The sequence below is a fragment of the Neophocaena asiaeorientalis genome, unplaced genomic scaffold (assembly GCF_003031525.2).
Source record: "Neophocaena asiaeorientalis asiaeorientalis breed wild unplaced genomic scaffold, Neophocaena_asiaeorientalis_V1.1 scaffold206, whole genome shotgun sequence".
Lineage (NCBI taxonomy): Eukaryota > Metazoa > Chordata > Mammalia > Artiodactyla > Phocoenidae > Neophocaena > Neophocaena asiaeorientalis.
Window position 1 is genome coordinate 2,481,642 of NW_020174578.1, and position 20,022 is coordinate 2,501,663.

General features: G+C 44.7%; 2 protein-coding genes across 2 annotated transcripts in view; one reads left to right on the forward strand and one right to left on the reverse strand.

Moving 5' to 3' along the window:
- WEE2 (WEE2 oocyte meiosis inhibiting kinase) overlaps window positions 1–7,449 on the reverse strand; it is a 21,460-nt gene extending 14,011 nt beyond the window's left edge. The window contains exons 1-3 of the mRNA XM_024758087.1: window positions 7,096–7,449; window positions 2,182–2,378; window positions 367–418 (exon numbers count right to left, since the gene is read on the reverse strand). Coding sequence (XP_024613855.1) covers window positions 367–418; window positions 2,182–2,378; window positions 7,096–7,449 — 603 coding nt within the window. The remainder of the gene's footprint in view (window positions 1–366; window positions 419–2,181; window positions 2,379–7,095) is intronic.
- Window positions 7,450–17,586: 10,137 nt separating this feature from the next.
- DENND11 (DENN domain containing 11) overlaps window positions 17,587–20,022 on the forward strand; it is a 43,132-nt gene continuing 40,696 nt past the window's right edge. Inside the window, exons 1-2 of the mRNA XM_024758084.1 lie at window positions 17,587–17,807; window positions 18,055–18,290. Coding sequence (XP_024613852.1) covers window positions 17,587–17,807; window positions 18,055–18,290 — 457 coding nt within the window. The remainder of the gene's footprint in view (window positions 17,808–18,054; window positions 18,291–20,022) is intronic.

Sequence of the window (20,022 nt, forward strand, 5' to 3'; positions counted from 1 at the left end):
CTAGATCAACATTATAAAAATCAATGGATACTGACACATTTAAGAGCTAAATTTTACGTATAGACCTCTGGCTTTATGCCCTTTTTCTCTGTTTTGTCTTATTCATTTTTGGACCTTAAAGATCTTGATTTTTCCCTTCACTTCTTCTGGAGTATATAATTTTTCCCCAGATCAAAGACAGTAGCAGTAGCCTTGAAGAATACTCCAAGGTAATGGTTCAGCAATAGGTTTGTTAGACACTGTCTGGTAAGGTGTGTGGAGGGTTGGAGAGGAGAGCAAGGAGAAAGGAGGGAGTGAGGGAGAAAGAAGGAGACATTAGGATGAAATGACTGTGTTACGATGGCTGGACCAAAGAACTGTGCTCACCTTGGCAGGCAGCCCTTGTTCTACCTTGCCTTCTCCTGGACCAGCTTCCTCACTTGGGGAAAAAAAAAGTGATATCAGATTATGATTAGCACTTATTGAGCCTAGTACTATGCTAGGTTTGGGGGCTCTACAAGTAAATAAGACAATTACGTCCCCTCTTCAATCTAGATTTGGGCACAGGGATAAACAGAAATTTTCAATACAGGAACTTAGGACAGGATAAAAACAAGATATCAAGGGATACCATAGACAGCACCCAATTCATTATCTGAAGAGTAAAAGCCTTTCCCAAAAAAGAGGACATGTAAGCTCAGATTCCAAGAATGAGTAGGAACCAGCTAAGACAAAAGAACAGGGTTTTAGGCAAATGGAACAAGGTATGCTGAGATGCGGATCAAGAGAGTGCGCAGAACGTACCTGAAACTCTAAGGGCTCTTCATCACCAGTGTACGTTTCCCCTGCAACACCCGCCTCCCTTAGAACCCGGCCTGTCTTAGGTTCACAAGCCAACTGTAAGTATGGCAGAATGCGCTCTAATCCTGGCAAAGATGTTTTCAATTACTTTTCATTAAGCTGAAGTCTCTGACGGACACCCTCTTTGGCACGAGCAGATGCATCCTGGATCTTTAAGCAAAATTTCAGTTTCTAGATCAGCCAGCTAGGTTCTTCTTCCGGACGAGTACAGTGTAGAAGGGGCAAGTGGAGGACATTACACGCGTGCAAATTAGGTGATGCAGGACACTTGTGACTTACATTTAATACTACATTCTAATACTTTATAAAATAACAACACCACAGTGAAGAAGAGGGGAAAATACCCTCTCAGCATCACTAAGTTATTGTACTAAAATGTCATCACTTTCAGGGCCAGGAATTCAAATCAGCAGTCTTTTCCTGCTAGCTTCAGTGAGAGGTGAAGCCATTCACTCTGAAGGTTTACAAAGATCCTAAAGAGCTAAAAGCAGTGGCCTAGTAACAAGAATAGACCAGTGTGCTTGTGCTGAAGTCCTGTTTACTTAAGACCCAGGAAATAGTATTGAGAAAAACCTATTCTGGCTACAAGGCTGATTAATATGTAGTCATGGATTCCAAAAGAACACAGCACATTAACTGTTCTACAGGCTTTTAGATTGTTAGCTGTGCGTTTATTTTGCCGAGTACCTCTAAGCATAAATGACCGGCCTGTTTCAGAGGTGCTTCCAGTCTATAAAAAAGCTGCATTGAGGATACGGTAAAGAAATGTCCCTGAGTAATCTCACTCTCCTTATTTAGGTGATTTCTACCATTCAGTGGCCTTTGTGGAACAATGCAGCTGGCTTTCCATTTATTAGCACCTCCGAAAGGAGGACTCCCTTTTTCTCTTCAGCCAGCCTTCCATCACCTGCAGAGAAGTTCAAATCCTTGCTCTGTAGCTGTCATCACCAGTCACACCACTAAACTCAAAACAGCAATATACTCTCTGGAACGAGAACTACACCCTCCCCAACTGCTGGACTCGTAGTAACCAGAGGGGAGCCCTTGAGTGCAGTTCCATAGCCCATTCAACTTCCTAATATAAGACAGAGCTATTGCTTACTCTGCCCTGTTCTTTCAAAGAGAAGGCATTTCACGGTACACTTCAGAATGGAAAGGTGTTACGATCTCTGTGACAAAGAAGGTTAAAGCCAGCGCTGACATTTAGAAAGGAGGGAATATATAAACACGATGTCGACTCATTCAGACAGACTTCTCGTTTATTCCTAATGTTTAACACTCCCCCTTCCACTTGGCAATAGTAAGATCAGTTCTCAAAAGTCATAGCAACAGGACACTTACAGGTCGCCTCGGGTTTTCCGCTTGCCATTGGATTTAAGGAATTGTTTCCTATAGGACTCCGGAGTGAAGGGATTAATATTGACCAGAGCCAGTGAGGTCATCGCGTCGGTGAAGGGACCAGGTGTGAGCTTCAGATGCTTAGAGCTTCGGGAGGGGAGCTTCCCTGTTGAAGAGATCTCCGGCTGGCTCACCTGGCCCTGAATGAGGATGATAAAAGGCAAATCAGAATGGAGGTAATTTTTTAAAAAGCGTTCTGTATCAGTTAGTTAATTAATATTTGAACCAAAGAAAGTTATTGCTGAAAGATACTCCTTAGAGGGTATCTGGTTCACTGCAAACATTGTAACTGGTCCTCTTATGAAAAATACAGATTCCCACTCTACCTCTAGATATTTTGATTCCTGGGATCAGCACAGCAATCTATACTTTTGTTAAGCTCCACCCTCTTCCCCTGGGCGATTCTGATAGTCAGCTCTGAGACCACCAATTCTAGTCCTACCCCCAGCTTTTTAAAGATGACCTTTCAGCTTAGACAAATGAAAATGACTCTAGAAGACCTAGTGCTTACGTTCTCAGACTGTATAGTTAATTTCCCCTCAATTATTCATCCCAATATTTGTTTGGTACCTACTAAGTAGCAGATGCTGGGTTAGGTGCTGAAGGGACCAGAGGTGAATTCTGGCTCTTAAGGAACGCACAGTCCATTCATCAGCAGTTCATTGATGTTTCAGAAATAATCACTTTGTAAGGGAAAGATTTCATAGACTATCTAAACATGGAAAAAGAAGTTTCCAAGTCCACTAAAAATGTAGCACAAATTGAGAAAAGTTCCAGAAAGTGGGGTAAGGAGACTGAAAAGTAATACTCTAAGCCCTTAAGATGCAAGGCTTTGCAGTGGCTACAACTAGCATACCAGTCAATAGGAAAATGTGCAGGGCTTACCACTCCAAGTGGGGTACAGTAAGAGAACATCGGCCTAAAACCTAACCAGAACTAAATCAAACGACAGAGGGGAGAAATCAAAGACAAAGAATTCTGATGAGATGGCAGAATATGCTATAATGACCTAAGTGCCAGGGGCCAGAGGAATAGCTGCGTAATAGATCCGCAAGAGGACAGTAGTAGACACAGGGGCCATGCTGTAAGCTCATAGTGTAATCTTTGTACTGTGAGGCTCTTCGGAAAAGAGTTCTGTTTTGATATTCTCTGCACATGACTTTCGAGTGTAGAAGCAGAAGCTAGATTACAATATGATTCAGTATATAAAAATGTAATTGAAGAATGTGAGGCTACAAAGAATGGATATTAAACTTACTAATGAATACTCATTATTAAATTAATGATAGAAGCAGAAATACTCATTAAATGATTGATAGAAGCAGAAATGACGGAAGCTATAGAGTACACATAGCAGCCTAACATTTTTTTAAGTGAAGAAAAATTGACACAGTCAAGAGTTTTGCCAAGGGTTTTGCATACGTCTTAGAGTTCAGAGGGTCAACAGCCCTGGGGATATTATCAGACAAAGCCATCAATGACAAATAATTTTCCCATAAGTTTATTGTAAGGGTTGAGTATTGGTTCAAAAGAAATAAAACTATACTGGATGATATTTCTCAGTTGTCAATGTGATTCAGGAAATGAATTTAGAATTATAGTAAATCATTTTCTGAAACAGTTTTCTTGTGATGGTGATTATCATATGGAAAATCAAATGCATCTGTCACATATGAAACAGTGGGGCATCCACACTGGGATCCACATCTGGTATGTTTCACATAGTTCCAGTTGCTACAGTTCGAGGACAACAAAGAGGCCTAGAAACTTTTCAGATAAAAGTAAGGAAAAGTATTCCTATCAGGGAAGACTATCAGAATTCCTAGTCTGGAAATATGAGGGCTGATAGATTTTGGGAACTCCACTTACAATATAGTAAATGATGTTATGTTAATATGGATTTTATTGCCAAAGTGATAGAATTATGAGTAATCCTTTTGAAACCTAAAAGAACACAGCTTGCAACAAGATTTATGAAAGTGAGTTCTGCCTAGAAGTAAAGTAGACTGAAAATTTCTGGAAAGATGACCAGGTTGAGGGTATAAACGTGTTGCAGAGAGCGTAGCTACTTCTATATAAGTAACAGCTCTTACTACAGATGATTAAGAGAAAGGAAATTTGGGGAATAGCTCCTTGACTTCTGAAGATGGTGAGAGGAGAAGGAGGCAACCTCCCACTAAGACACAACATCACAGGGACTGGGAAAGGCTTTAAAGGTCCAGTTGGTACAATTAGTTCCCTGATGCTTGAATCCCCGGTACAGTGTTTTTCTACCAAGTGGTCATCAAAGAGCGTTGAATGCATTTAGCCACAGGGACCTTACTACCTCCTAAGGAAGCTCTTCTATCTCTAGATAATTGTGCTAGGAAGTCCTCATGGGGACCTGAAGTCGTTTCCCATGATTTCTGGTCCTATCCCCTGGGCAAGGCTGAACTAAGCCAATCCTCCTTTCCTCTGCATTCCTGTCTTTAGCACAACATTATGAATTATCATCCCCCGGCCTCTCTCCTCTGACCTCGATCCAAACTATATTTTTTGTAAAGTGTGTACATTCCCAGTTGCATTTCGAGTTTCCCTCCCAAATGTTGTTTTCTTTCTGTCCCTCAAATCTTGGCATCTCTAGGGTCCCTAGCTTGGACCACTCCTCTTCTTACTCTGGCACACAGACTGTAAACTTAAACACACCCATGGCTTCAACAACTTCCTAAATGCTGATGATATCCAAATACAGATCTTCAACTTAGGTGGTTTTCCTGCACTGCAGAACCACTTATCCAACGATTTACACCACATCTCTTTCTCCAAACCTGTACATCCTCTAAGGTCACCTACCTTGATTCAAGGTACCATCTACTCTGTCAAGCAAGCAGGAAGCCTCACAACACCCTAGGTCCCTCCTTTTCCCTCAACCCCTCCATCAAGTCAGTTAGCCATTCCTAAGCATCTCTCAACTCATCACTGTCTACCACTATCCAAGTTCAGTCCCTTCTTTTTTCTCAGTAGATCTATTATGAATACTGCCCTGCCCCCATGGTCTCTCCCACTCCATTCCATCCCTCACGTGAAGGTCACGATTTTTCAAAACTGCCTCTGACCAAAACCATTTAATGGCTCTCTCAACACTTTCAGGATAAAATCTCAGTGTAGCAGCTACCTACCTACTCCGGCCTCACTGCCAGACCCCTGCCACTCTGAATAACAAGCGATTTTCCAGGTGTAGTGTGACCTTTCCCCTCCATAGCTTGGTAGATGCTTTTCCCTCAGCCTCGAGCTCTCACTCCCTTCTTTTCCTAGCAAACTGCGAATCATCCTGTAAGACTGCTCTCAAACATTACTTCCTCTGGAAAGGTGTCCTGGATATCTCGAAACTTAATTCCCCACTTTTTCTCATCATGCTCTACAAGTCCTCTAGCATACCTGATCTGAACTTTATTTACCGTTGTTGTTTACCTTTATTCATTCTGTAGGCACTTTTTGAGGTAGTGAAGGGTTTGCCAGCAGAAGGTCTGCTAGCATATCAATGTGTTCAATTAAGTTTTCAGTGAGTGGATGAAATACACATACCGTGCCGTGTCTCCCCCTGCTTACTCTTGTTCTGAACTACATGCTCCTAGCCCACTCTCCCCACAATTTCCATGTATGAAAACCATACCAACTTTCATTGCCCTTCATATGCTTCCTTCACCTTCATTTCTTTCCTGTCTACCCACTGAGAAGCGGTCCACCCAGAGAACTCTGACCACTCTTGAATCACCTATCACATAGTATCCGTAGGCACGTCTCCCCTGCCAGAGACTGCCTCATGCTCCCAGCCCACAGTGGGTTCTCAGAAAATAAATGGTTAATTGATTGGTTATTGGGACCATTGAAAAACCCACAGGCAGACGCATGAGCGTATTAAAGTAGCTTGTCTACCATTCAAACAAGAAGACCAGTATTTCCTGGTAGTTGTGGTACCCATACTCAGCAGGTACAAAAGAGACCTGCTGACAGCGACTGCGCTGCCGTCAGAAGCACAGATGTTATTCTGATGATTTAAGCACCTCAAGCTGAGGCCGCGGGAGCTGATTCCAGGCCTAAGGCTCACACACCACAGCACCAGTCTATTAGAGGTAACCCTGCCCCAGTCCCGGCTTTAATAACATGAATGATGTAACAGGAGCTCAATCACAGCAAGGATAAAGGAACCTGCTTACTTGGGACCTTTACTTATTTGCCATCCTCAGCTTATAAAGGAGTATCAACCAGTTACCTCTGTGTTCACATATAAGAGCCTGTACCTCACTAGACCAAGGAAGGGAGAGGACTTCTTTCTGGAAAGAGCAGCAGCAAAGAGATAAAAAATATGTTAAATAGTGAACGTGAACATTCTTATATTAGGAAATATTAGTAAATAATCACAGAAGAATAGAGCCAGTTGGCGTAATGGCAGGAACAGTAGACCAAGCCCCAAAGAGCATGTTTCTCAGTCCTTTCTCTGCCGTTGGCTGAGCTACAGGCCACTTTCTCTCCTGAGACCTTGGTTTTCTCATAGGTAGAGTACAGGTCAGGCTGTAGATCTCAGTATTTTTTCCAGTTCCAATATTCTTTCACTAGGAACTTTTTCCCCACCCAAGATCTATCTGTGGCCTACACCAATGGTTTTAAGAAGACAGCTGGCAAGACACTTAATTCTGTTTTCTGGTAACTTTAAACTCGTCTTCATTTTCACCAGGAAATACGGAACTGAAGATAGATACAGCCTGTGAAACAGATCTGTCACACATACATAGGACTGGGCCCTCGTTCTCCGTCCGCCGAACTGAAGGAACACAGACCTCAGCGGCCTGGCTCCCTCCTCCCCAGCGATGGACTTACTTTGGGAGTGAAGGGGCTCTCGCAGCGCGGCGGCTTGCCCTTGTCTGGCGGGGCTGGGGTTTCAGGACGTGTGAGAGAGTGTGACACTGGAGTTCTCAGACCCTGACCTGGACTCGCTTGGCCTTTTTCCTGAAATGTGTTGAGGTCACGTACGTCACTAAGGGGAGTTCTGACGGGTGTAAGCTCTACCGCCTGAACAGATCCTGAATCCTGAGCTCCAGGCTTCTCGGGGGTTCGGCTCCGGGGCTCCTTGCTCTCCTGTGCTTCCTTCTGCCCTTCGTTCTCATGCTCTTCCTCACAAGAGGAAAAGTTTAATTTCTGCTTCAGTTCTCTGTCCTCATCGTTGTCACCCATCTCAGCCAAAGAGCTTTAGAATCTAGGCAAGGAGACCTCTCAGCAGGAAACACTACAGAGCTGCAGAAATAAGGAGGAGAAAAGAAAGCAACCTGGCAAGTTCCCTAACTCTAGCCCGGCTTTCCTTCTGCCAACTAACAGCTACATGGAGACACACCCTTGGTCTACTCACTTAAGTACCACGTATCTGTGTGATCTCAGCTTCTCCTTATTTCCATTCTGATTAAAGAAGGCTCCAGTAACTCTTTGAGCAATTAAATCCAATTATGTATAGAATGCTTCTGGATATCCCACAGTCTCCCTGAACCCATGTGCAACAAATTACTAGGGAAACAGTTGGATTCTTTAATTTAGCATGGCTTTAAAAATACATATTCGCCCACTGGGAACGAGCTCATTATTGGAAAGAAATTATTTTCACTCTTTTACACCTACCATTTAGAAATATCACCCTCTCCTCTCCCCCAGTTCCCACCTACCCAGTGGCTAGCGGCAGTTCCTTAGAACTCAGTATCACCTGGATATCATAATGATCCTTAAACAGCCGCTAACATATCTTGGCGGGAGCTCATCTCCCTAATAGAGACACACCTGAGATCTCTGCCAGACATACCTGTCCTAATTCAGGCACCTCCACACCCTCCGCCCACCCCCAGGTGTTAGCAGTTAAAGCTTTTAGGGAACCGGACACATTTTCACACTGAAAAAATGAAAGGTAGAAAGATCAGCAAACAGAGAAGCAGATATATGTATCACTTGAAAATAGCAATTACTTGGGCCCCAAACACCTTATTTTGTAAAATATGTTTTCTTACTGTTTAGATATCTTTAACATACATTATTCAATTTCTTTCTCAGAGAGGCCCCTATGGAGAGGGGAAAAAAAAAAAAAGCTCTTTGAAGAAAAAAAAAGGCCACCAACATCACTTTGTAGGAGAAACCATGTGAAAGGCACTACATGAAAAAGGAAAATGATGTACAGGAGCCCCCAGTGCCCTCAGGGGTGACTCTGGAGGGACTGGACATGAGGAATTATTTACATGACAAACGTGGACCCAAAGAGAGGTGCTAAGGATGAGTTTGGTCTTGACTGAAACAAATTCAACGTCCCTTCTCATGATGGTCTTTGGTTACCCATTGCCTGTCACCCATCTTCCACCTTCTCTCTCTTCACCAATCCCTCCGCCCCTTTCTTTTTTCTCCCTCCTTTCCCATTTCCCACCTGAACTCATGAGAAGGTTAATCCAAGTGAAGAGTAACTGGGGTGGGGGTGATTGGGAAAGTGTTTCTGCAGCTAAACGCCTTCTCATGCCCCAGCTTTTTGTAGATGTGCACACCACCCAATCCTTCCTTTGTCCTTCCCCAGTCCCTCTGGCCACGCAAACTTTCCAAATCACTCAACAGGGTAGCTCACTGCTCACCTTTGTCAGACACTTGGCATCCCACAGGGGCCAAGGAAAATAGAGTCATCCACAGGGAGGGGAGGCCGGTAAAGAAATTCCTGTTAACTGAGATTCCCGGCTTCGTGGTGAGTTTCTTGTTTACAAACCAGCGGGCCATGTGATATAATTCCTTCACTACAGCCTTGGTGCTGATCAGTTTTCCCCTCTCAAGGCTGTGGCTGGTCACCTCTCCAGGCCAGCTAGAGGCTTGCTCTGTTCTCAGGCAGGATGGGACCAACCTGAAACCCTCTGACTGTATCACGGGCCTGCAGCCAGGGCACAGGGGCTGGTGTATTGGGTGTTATCCAGTAGGCCAGGTTGGTTTTTATCATCACCCCTGCCTTTCCTCTCTGCCTTGCTAGAATTCTCAATTCCCTTTACTTATGACTGCACTGTTTGCCTAGGGAGGCAACTATGCCACCGTGATGACCAATGGTATATAACTTGTGCCATTCACCATCCATATATTATCACTCAGCAGATGATTGCGGCTAAGGCTTCAGGATAAGAAAGGTATAATAACAAGTACGAAAAGAATATTCCCGATTTGGAAAATAGAACAATGAGAATTGGGCAGTTGCCGACCTTGATGGCCCAAGGGAATCCCTGGAGGTGCACATCTGGCCTCTGGCACGCAGCCCCACTATTTCTGGTGTCATGCTTTACTCTCTTCTCTGTCCTTAGCCTCTTCACATTGTGAAAGATCCCATCTTTGCTCCAGTGCATGTTAATGCCACAGGCATCCATCCCAGGCACAAAGCTTAGCATCACGGTTGAGATGAGGTGTCAAAAGGGGAACCCAAATAGCCTGTGGCAATAAGAGGAAAAGGAGGGAGGATTTTTCCCTTAATGTGGAACATATGTGGGTGTTCCATAAACTGTTTTTGAATTTACTTGGGAAAGTAAAACTAATGTATCTCATTTTGTTTAAAATACTCAGCATTTGACTTTTTTGAAGGTGGAATGTTGTTCATATTGCTATAGGGATTTCTGCACAGCGGGAAGGTAATGTTCCCAGGAGTAAGAGGTACAAGGAGGAGGTCAGCTTTGCATCTTAGGGCTGGATTCCCCAAACCGTGTGCTTGGGGGAAACTCTCCTTCTGCAGACACTGCAGAGTGACGAGAAAGCTCCTAGACTCAGAGCTCCGCTCTGACCAAACCTCAGTTCTGAGGCCTCTGAGACACTGATGGGAAGGACAGAAGCAGGAAAATCCAGCTAATTCAAATCGGATTCACAGGAGGTAGAAGCTTGTATTCATTCACCTTCGAGATAGACTGTTCCTTTGCAAAAGTAAAGCTAAGGCCGCGGAAAATGAGATATTTGAGGGTCTGTTGCTCTAAGGAGGGACATGCTAGCCTGATTGTCTCCTCAGTTAGGAGGGAGAAATGTAATAAATGCTTGAACAAGTCAAAGCGAAGCTCTACCACATTATTTACTGAAGACTGAAGATTCATTCCAGACTCTGAAAAAATACCGATGCTGGATTATGATGTATTTGATGGGACTGCCCCACTGGGAACCATTGGGAGGTCTGGTTTCCCAGATAAGAACTGGACATTTTTACTGCCAGGCTTAATGGGAAGCTGGCAGATTCCAGGACGGGAAGTGAAGTCTTGAAGCAGGCTTAAGCTGAAAGCAACTCTCTGGGCTTTGGACTGTTGGGCCTAGAATCTGAAGACCAGAGACACACTTGAGGGAACTCCAAGGTGGTGGAGGAGAGAAGTTGACTTTTATCCCCAGAACGTGCCCTGTAGAGGCAACAGTGCAGCACCAGTGTTCTCAGACAAGGGCCCATGGACCCCATCAACATATGGAGGAATAATCTCGAGCTCACTGAGGAAAGGGACGAGTAGGCAGTGGTATCTCTCGGGTCCCTCCTACTTCAACCCCATTGTCTTCCTTGCCCTTATTTGCAATGTTTGCAATACCTTAGAAAAAAGCAGAACATGTTCATCACCGACGTGTACTGTTCAGCTCCCTGGACAGATCCATCAGCAGCAGTGACGGTGAGCACGTGCTGGGCCTGGACCCATCCCATCAAGGGTCTCAGGTGCTCCTGACTCCTAGCAGCTCTCTTCCCATGACAAGGGTGGTCAGCAAAGCCAGGAACCGCGAAGCGGACCTTCTCTTGATCTCCTTCCCACACCAGGAGAGAGTGCAGAGAAGCGGCGGCTGTCGGTCGCAGTCAGCCTAGCGAGAATTACGACGATCATTAGCGGTATTCACTAGCGGTACTTACACTTGGCACCACATTTCTTTTGAAGTCCTTGTACATCTACGTCTAATGAGTAGCATTCCCAGCAGAACAGAATTCCAAGGAAAGACTGTGGGCCGGGTAAGATGAAGCCTGGAAGTCATCTTAAATCTTATGAGTCTATCATGAAAGCTTTTCTTCTTGTTGTTTTGCTTTTTCTTGTGGAAATGTTCAAACACGCCAAAAGTAGAGGAAATATAGTATAACGAGTCCTGATGTACCAATAACCTAGCTTCAAAAATTGGGGGCAGTTTTACAGTCTTGTTTCGTTTACATCTGCAGCTTCCTTGGGGGTGGGTGCTGGAGTATTTTAGAGCAGATCACTGATAACATGTCCTTTCACCCATGAATACTTTGGTGCCGTTAGTAAAAATCCTTAGATTAATCTATTTATTTGAAATCTACTATATAACTATGTAATAAGTAATCAGATTCTAATGAATTGCTTCTCTTGCCAGAGTCTTCCATTTGCTAGAACTAGAGGATAGTCATCAAAATAGCTGTTATAGGGCTTCCCTGGTGGCGCAGTGGTTGAGAGCCCGCCTGCCGATGCAGGGGACACGGGTTCGTGCCCCAGTCCGGGAAGATCCCACATGCCGCGGAGCAGCTGGGCCCGTGAGCCATGGCTGCTGGGCCTGCGCGTCCAGAGCCTGTGCTCCGCAGCAGGAGAGGCCACAGCAGTGAAAGGCCCGCGTACCGCAAAAAAAAAAAAAAAAAAAAAAAAAAAAAAAAAAAAAAAATAGCTGTTATAACAGAGATATACTATTTGTCCACTCACAAGACAGTATTCTTCTTAGAACAGGTACAGAGTTCTAACCTCATATCCCAATAATTTAGAGATGGTTGATGTACGGCCCACATTTTAAGGAGCAGATAGTTTAAAATGATACAGATTCATTAGTCTGATCTTTTCTCTATGGGCCACAGTTAGGAGAATTTAAGTGGCATTTGACCATTCCCAGGTTCTCTAAAATTAGAGCAGGTAGTAGTTGCCTATGTGACTGTGTCCAAAGCCAGCCCTGCAGCCACAGAGGCGAGATCTCTGTCTCCTCTGTCTCTCTCTCTCTCACACACACACAACATACACAACACTCACGTGCATGCACACACACACACACACACACTCACTGCTTTAATGGGAAGAAATTAGTAGGGATGGAGAAGACATCCTCAGAGCTGGACCTACTGTACCTCAATCTTGACTCATTCTCTCTCTCTGCTCTGAGGGGTGGGACTCAAGAAGTCCCAAGGCATTGGTCAAACATTCTCAGTCATTTCTTCACACTTCTGACCCAATTACAAGATCCCCACACTGAAGTTTTGCCTTCATAAAACTAAGCAAGGCAAGGTTTTAATGATTTTTTTGAAATGTGATTAGGAATTAAAGCTCTTCCACAGGAGGTGACCAGCAGAAACTCTAAAGACAGAAACTTAAAATATTAGTCTCTCAGAAGAGAGTGTGGGTATAGGGGATTGGAGGAGAAGGAGATTGCTACTCGTTATTCGTCCTGCATGCAATTTGATTATTTAATCTTTGCCATGTATATATATATGCCAAATATATATATTATATATACCTGTCCAGAATGTGCTTGAATCACTTCACTCGCTCCTCTTCATCTCCTGACCTCTGAACTCTGGAGGTCCCTGAGCTCAGTCGCCCAAACTTTTCTCTGTGTACACTCACTTCCTTGGAACGTCATCCAGCCCATAGCTTTAAACCCCATCTGTAAGCTGGTGACCCTTGAATTGATATCTGCGTCACATACCTCTCTGTTGAACTTCAGACTTGCAGCTACCTAATCAAATCTCCCTCTGGTTGTCTAACAGGCATCTCAATCTCAACACGCCCGAAAACAAACTCCTGATCTTTTCTACCACACCTATTCCTCCCGCAATTTTTTCATTTCCCAGTAAATGGAAACATACCAAAAATCTGCGAGTGATCGTTGACTCCTCTCTTTCTCTGCAGCTGTGCATCCAACCTATGAGAAATTCTTTCAGTTCTCAGCCTCCTCCTACTGGCATCCCCTGCTTTCCCCCGGCCCCTCTCTACCCAGCAGCCAAAGGGATCCTCCTAAAAGGATCCTGCACTCACATCCTCCAGGGACTCCCATTTCACTCAGAATACGGAGCCAGCCCCTCTACAAGGCCCCCCAGGGCCATAGGATCCACCCAACAACCTGTCTGATTCCTGCTACCCGCTCTCTGCTCTAGTCTCCTCACTGTTCCTCCAAACGCCAAAACCTTTCCCACGTGTCTCACTCACCCCATCGCTTCCTTCAGTTGTCTGCTCACAGGTCATTTATCAGAGAGGTCTTCCGCATCAACCCCGTCACCCATTCTCTGGTCCCTCACCCTGTTTCACATTTCTTCACAGCACTTACCACTACATCATATATTATATATTCAGTGGTTCATTTAAAACATTGTCTCCCTCATCCCACCCCCAAGAGAATCTAAATTCCATGAGGACAGGGACTTAACTCTTGCTTGACGCTGTTTTTCCATTACCTGGAGTAAGGTTTGGCACACAGTAGGTGCTGTGAATCAAGGCACACACTATGTGTTCTGTGTACCCTTATGATGGACACTACCGCAGAATGGGTACCTTTTACGAGGTTTCAGATGTTTAATTTCCAACTCCAATGCAAATTTCAGAGGCCTAAAAGGGAGGGATGTGTGGATTTTAAATAACTTAGTAATTTTGAATATATATTCTATTCTATTAATCCCTACACCATTTATGGCTCAACCGGAGCTCAGCCTCTGTAGTATGTGATTTACTGTGCTTTCAACTTGGATCCTGCCAACAAGTGCCCGAAGCACAGATGATTCAGGGTAGATGGGGCTGACGTTATAGCTGTGTGGCTAATGTATAAAGTAAATGTGTCTCCTCCATTCACATTCTAAATTTCACCCTGTTACACCTCAGCTTGTCCCACAATCTGGACTCCTGTCTGGACCACTGGTATTTGCCCTGGTCCACTAATTATGCAGACTGATCATGGAGGCAGAGCAACGTATTCCTCACATGGATGGAAGACTACCTGGCCAAATAAAATGGCTTAGTTATATAAAGATGTTGACCCTTCTCCAGTAAATATGTACAGATGACCCTTGAACAGTGCAAGGGCTGGGGCTCAACCTTCAGCATTGTCAAAAATCCGCATGTAACTTACAGTCGGCCCTCTGTATCTGAGACTCCCCTGCATCCGTGGGTCCCCATCTGTGCTTTCAACCAACGACAGATGGCGTAGCACTGTAGTGTCTACTACTGACAACCCACACATAAGTGGACTCGCGCCCTTCAAACCTGTGTTGCTTAGGGGTCAACTGTAATTCTCATGCAATTTCAAATGAACAAAGATCACATTTTTTTGAAACTGGCTAAAATGATTTTAAATTTCACATGGAAAAATCATCGTCAAAGAAATAGCTGAAGATTTTTTAAAAAGAGTAAACAGAGAAGACTACCTCTCCTAGAAATAGAACTTTAAATTTTATGTAGAATAGGCAGGTCAGTGGTGAAGAATATATAGCTTAGTAAATATCAGTAATATTAAATATTTTAGAGCCTCACTTCCTATCACATATCAATATAAACAATGAAGAGATGAAGGGATCAAATGTGGAAAATCAATCATAAATAACTAGAAGAAAATAAAAGTGAAGGTCGATCAAATTTCTGGGAGGGGAACAACTTTATAAATGTCAAAGCAACGTGAGAAATCACAAAAAGAATTGATAAGCTTGATGACATAAAATTTAGAACTTCTATATTTCATAAAGCAATTAAGTAGCATTGAAACCATACAGCAAATTGGAAGTAATATTAACAAAAATTATGACAAAAGATTAATATTCTTACTGCATAAAGAACTCATGCAAATTGATAACAATTCTTCGGACCGTGTCTTCAGACAGTCCTCTGAAGAGGAAACACAAATCACCAACATGTATTTCGAAACCATGATTAGATTCAGTCACAAAACGTTAACTAAAACAAAATGCCATGGTCATCTGACAATTGGCCCAAAAAAAAAGATTTTAAATGGCACTATCTAACTGGGACAAGAGGGAAATGAGACTGATGCCCTTGTTCACTTGGGAATCAACAATTTGGCAGTACAATCAAAACATGGATACACCTTAATCCAGTACGGCCACCTCTGGCAATCTGTCATGTCAGCAGCCTGAAGAGCTGATTGTACTTGCCCTGCCTGTCACCCCCTCCTTCTAGATTTCATTTTTTGCCTGATAGCTGCCTCCCCTGCTGGGCTATAAGCTTGATGCAAAGGGATGTCTGTTTTCTTCACAGCTGGACTCGGCAAAGAATAGGAACCTAGTGTTAGTTCAGAGTGAAATTTAAGCACAACAAAAAAGGGAAGAGCTTGATTGTCTAACAATGAGAATGGTTAAGTAAATAAATTTTCAAACACACATACAAGAGAAAGAATTAAAATGATGCATATAAAACTTTCTAATAGAACAGCGAACTGTTCACAGTCTGATATTAAGGGGGAAAAAAGAATACAAAATTGATATACAGTATGATTTCAACATGTAAACACAGAAAAGAAAAACAACTAAATCTATCATTTATTTTAAGATATACCATTATTATACCATTATTTTTACATGCCACTAAGAATAAAAAATGCCCATGATGGGGAGCCTAATATGATACCCCCTACACAACTTTGCCAAGTAAACCTCCCACGCAGAGAGGGCCAGGCAAGGAAGACTTCTTGTCTCAACTTTGTCATTGGGTGCAGAGAAGAAAAAAATCTCACCTAGGAATTAAAAGGCAGGGCTCGCACTAGCTTGTACTTTGAATTCACACTACCAGCGTGGTCCAAGGAACCTCCAGCAGAGAATTTAACTCAGAGAAGTCTCTGGTTGGTGGTGCCTCCAGATGGCTGACAAAAGCAAACACAAATCTCCCTGGTGAGACCCGGACCTCAGTGGGGCCAGCAGCAGTTATAAGTCGCCATAGCAATCCTAACAAGTGAGAAATTTTGCATCCTAGAACGGATGAGACAGGATAAGCAAAATCTTCTCAGGGGCCAATTCAGCGGTGAGATGATAGATCAAAAGTACTTTTATATAATGTATTTTATGTACATTGTGTTTTTATTGTAGAGATATTTCTATAGAGTAGATCTATTTTATATGTTTTACATAATGTAGATATATTATTTGTAAAAGTGAAATAATTTTACTTTAAAATTTAGACATACGGGATTCTAGGGGAACTCATTAAAAAATTTAACCTTACCCGAGGGTCTCTGAATGTGACCGACCTTCATTTCTTATTGCCCTTAACACTAGTTTCCCACCAGATCTATTCTAATAGCTAAGTGCAATTAATTCCCTTCCTATCATCTCAGGAAATTCAGTAGACACAGAGATGATGAATCTGATGGTCAGGTACAGGGCCTCTCTCAGTCTGTGAATGTATGTCAAGCAGAGTGTCAACAGCGTCATTAACATTTTTGAACACCCACTATGTGCAAGATACTAGGTTAAGCCTGGCAGGAGGGGGCCGGTTGTGCAGAGATTTAAGTCTCTACTTTCATTCATTTGCTTAGTTGACAAATATTTGTCGAGCACCCGTTGTTATGCAAGGCACTAGGGTCTGAAGATTGACCTGACTGCTGGTGAGCTAGAACACACGCTTAAATGAAGATTGGAAAAGGCGCTAGGTTTAGGGTTTGGACATTTTGGTCTTCTGTCTATACAGAAAATCGATTGGGATGGAGATTACGAGTTTATTTCTTCATATATATCTACAGCTTGAGGGTATTAAACTAGGGAATTCGGGGCTGGGGGGAGGCTCACACAAAAGGTCAGGAAAAGGAAGTCCCTTGGAAAAAAAAGGAAAGTCAGACTAAAGCTGATGGCTTTGGAAATGGATTAAGGATTTTTTTAAGAGTTCCCCATTTTATATTTAGAAGTAACATTTTGAATGCCTCACCCCTTGGGGTAAATCTGGTGGTTAAGTAATTAGAGGAGGTGGGAAAAAGAAACAGGAATAGCCACTGAAATAGTGAGAAAGAATGAAGTGAGGAGAGAGACTTGTTCAGACACCCAATTCCTCCAAGGTTCAGGAAGGCCTGGGGTTTGCCTGCCCTCAGAAGGACACTAGGCGTTACCCGGGGGGTGTTGATGAAGAGTGATATCTGTGTACCAGACACGCAATGATAAGATGATTTAACCCCCCTTCCCAAGGAGATCCTCAATGACTGCCCAAGGCTGCTGCTTCCAGACAAAAATCTATGACACAACAATAAAAGAATCTATGCAGCATTTTACCCTGAAGAATGGAGGCTGCTTTCATCTTGGCTATATTTATCAACCTCTCCCCCACGCCCCCCCAAGGGCAAGTAAGTGACCGTCGTCCACCACTCTCTGTAGAGACTAAGTCACTGAAACGGATGGGGAGCCCCAAGCAGGGTCCAGGAAGGCCAGGGTCAGGCACTATCCAGCTCATTCAAGGGCACACCGACTGGGTGCTACATACACTACTCCAGGCCAGACACCAAAGCTTCATGGGATCAGGCCACGTCCCAAGCGCAAACAACGCGGGCAGCCGGGGCTCCCCGCTTCTGCTTCACTCCCGGCACGGCGGAAGCTCTGAACACACATCCAGGGTTATGTAACACCTATCTGTCACGGTCCATATGGCCAGGGGACTTTCAAAATCATGCTGGCGTTTAACAGCTCACGGCGGTACAGTCATCCCACGGAATCCTAGGTGAGAAGGCGCAGGTAGACAGCTCCAAGTGGCTGCGCGCCCATGTCACCGCACTTTTCCTATCCCCGGGCGCGCAGATGCATCCGTGAAGTCTCAAACCAGGCACGCAGTTCAGCGAAGCCCGTAGGGAGAACGCGTTCTCTGGCAGGATCGCAACTCCGCCGAGCTGGGTGGGAGGGCGGCCAGCTCCGGACCAGCAGGCTGGAGTGCGGGGCTGGGGCGGCGGCGGGGGCGGCCGGGCGGCCACGGAGCCGCCGAGGAGGCGGGAGCCCGAGGAGCTGGGTGCCTCCCAGGTGCTGCTGGAGCCCGGGCGTCTGGAGCTGGGCGACGTGGAGGAGGACCAGGTGGTGGCCGTGTTCGTGGTCACCTTCGACCCCCGCTCGGGTGAGAGCCGCTCCGAGACCGCGGGCGGGGAGAGGGTCGCCGCCCACTGGGCTTCGGGGGCGGCGGGGGAGGGGCTCGCTGCGCGCGCACCCGCACACGTGCAACCCCCTCCATGCCGACCTGGCTGCCTTGGGCGAGCCCGGTGTCCCCGGGAGGTCGGGGCGTGGGGCTTTGTTCCCTGCGCTTCTGACCCCGTCTCCGTTGCGTCCCGCTGCCTCTCAGCGGATCCCCAGCCCGCGCGCCCGTCCCCACAGTCGTGTTTGCGCTTCTCCGCTGACAGAGGATCTCGTTTGTGGCCACAGGCACGCTGGCTTTTGTTTTTGTTTCGGGCTCGCTTAAAAGGTTTCTCCCTTGAAGAGGAGGAACGCCCCCCAGGTGAATTCCGTCCGAAACTGAGCGTCCTCAGCTTCCGTGTTCTCTGCTTCCCGCCCTTGCTCCCCATCCCTCCCTGCACGGTAACTTTGTGAGCGGCCAAGTTCACTACCTCTGACGGTATTATTTTGAGGAATTGATGCCTGGAGCATTAAAGGGTGGCACTGAGGGATTAAGCTGGAGACCGATGAAAAGAGAAGCCTCCTCAGGTAGGCTTTACCCTGACCATCCAGTAAGGAAGTGTGCATTTTACTGGTGAGAGAATTCATGGGGTTCAAAAGTGGATGAGTAAACACCTCCCTCCGAGAGCCTTAGGTAGTCGGGGAAAGACCCTGCTCTCAGGATTGGAGGGATGAGAGCTGTAGTCTTGGTTCTAGGGTTTAAGAAAGCGCAGGTGTGTCTTTCTATCCTAACTCCACTGAGGTTGCTGGAATGTGGAGTGTCTATTAGGGGAAAAAAAAAAAAACAGAACAGTTTCTTTCCGGAGTTCCCTTCCTGGTCTGGCAAGGATGAGGTGTGGAAGCCATTCTGAAAAACTTGATACTGTGCGCTGGAGTGGGAGGAAAAAGGGTGAGGGTCTTGGGATGGCAGAAGATACAATCCAGGGAGGATTATAAACCAGCAAGACCCAGGAAGAAGTAGGAACAGCTGTGGGGAGACTAGGCCTTTCTGACTCCTGCCTATTCCTTGGCCCCATCCCAGTGGGTTTCAAACATTTTTGACTGTGACCCACCATATGAAATTCATTTTACATACCAATCAGTGTGCTCACATACGTAACTGAAACAGAAGTTTCATGAAATGGTATTAACCCCTTTTACATGTAGTGCATACTGGCATTTTCTATTTTTCTTTTTCTTTTTTTTAATGCTCATCACATAGGCTGGTTGACTCATGTATGGTTGGGACTCCCAGACAGAAAACCTGTTCTTTTTTCGACCAGAGTAACCTTTATTGCTAGACAAAAACAGATACTACTTTGTAACTAATAATACTCCTTATGCCCTACCCCATCACCTACATACAGTAAATAGATGTGAGCATGAGATTCATTCTGGAAAGTGTTTAAGAGTAACTAGAAGAAATGGAGAGAAAGCGCTAACAGGGTCTGATTTAGCAGTGGTCGCTCTGGCGGTAGAGCCTAGAGAGGGGAAGAGGAGAAGAAAAAAAAAAAAAAATCCTACACTAACCACAGATGGAGTTAATAACATTGGAAAGCACCACAGAATTGGAACCCTCCCCCTGCCTTGTCAATCACAGCTGGTGAGCATGATTTTGTGGGTATGTGTATATGGAGTATTTGTGTGTGCATGTGATGTGTACACATGCACAAGTATGTATTTGTAATGGGTTTCAGATT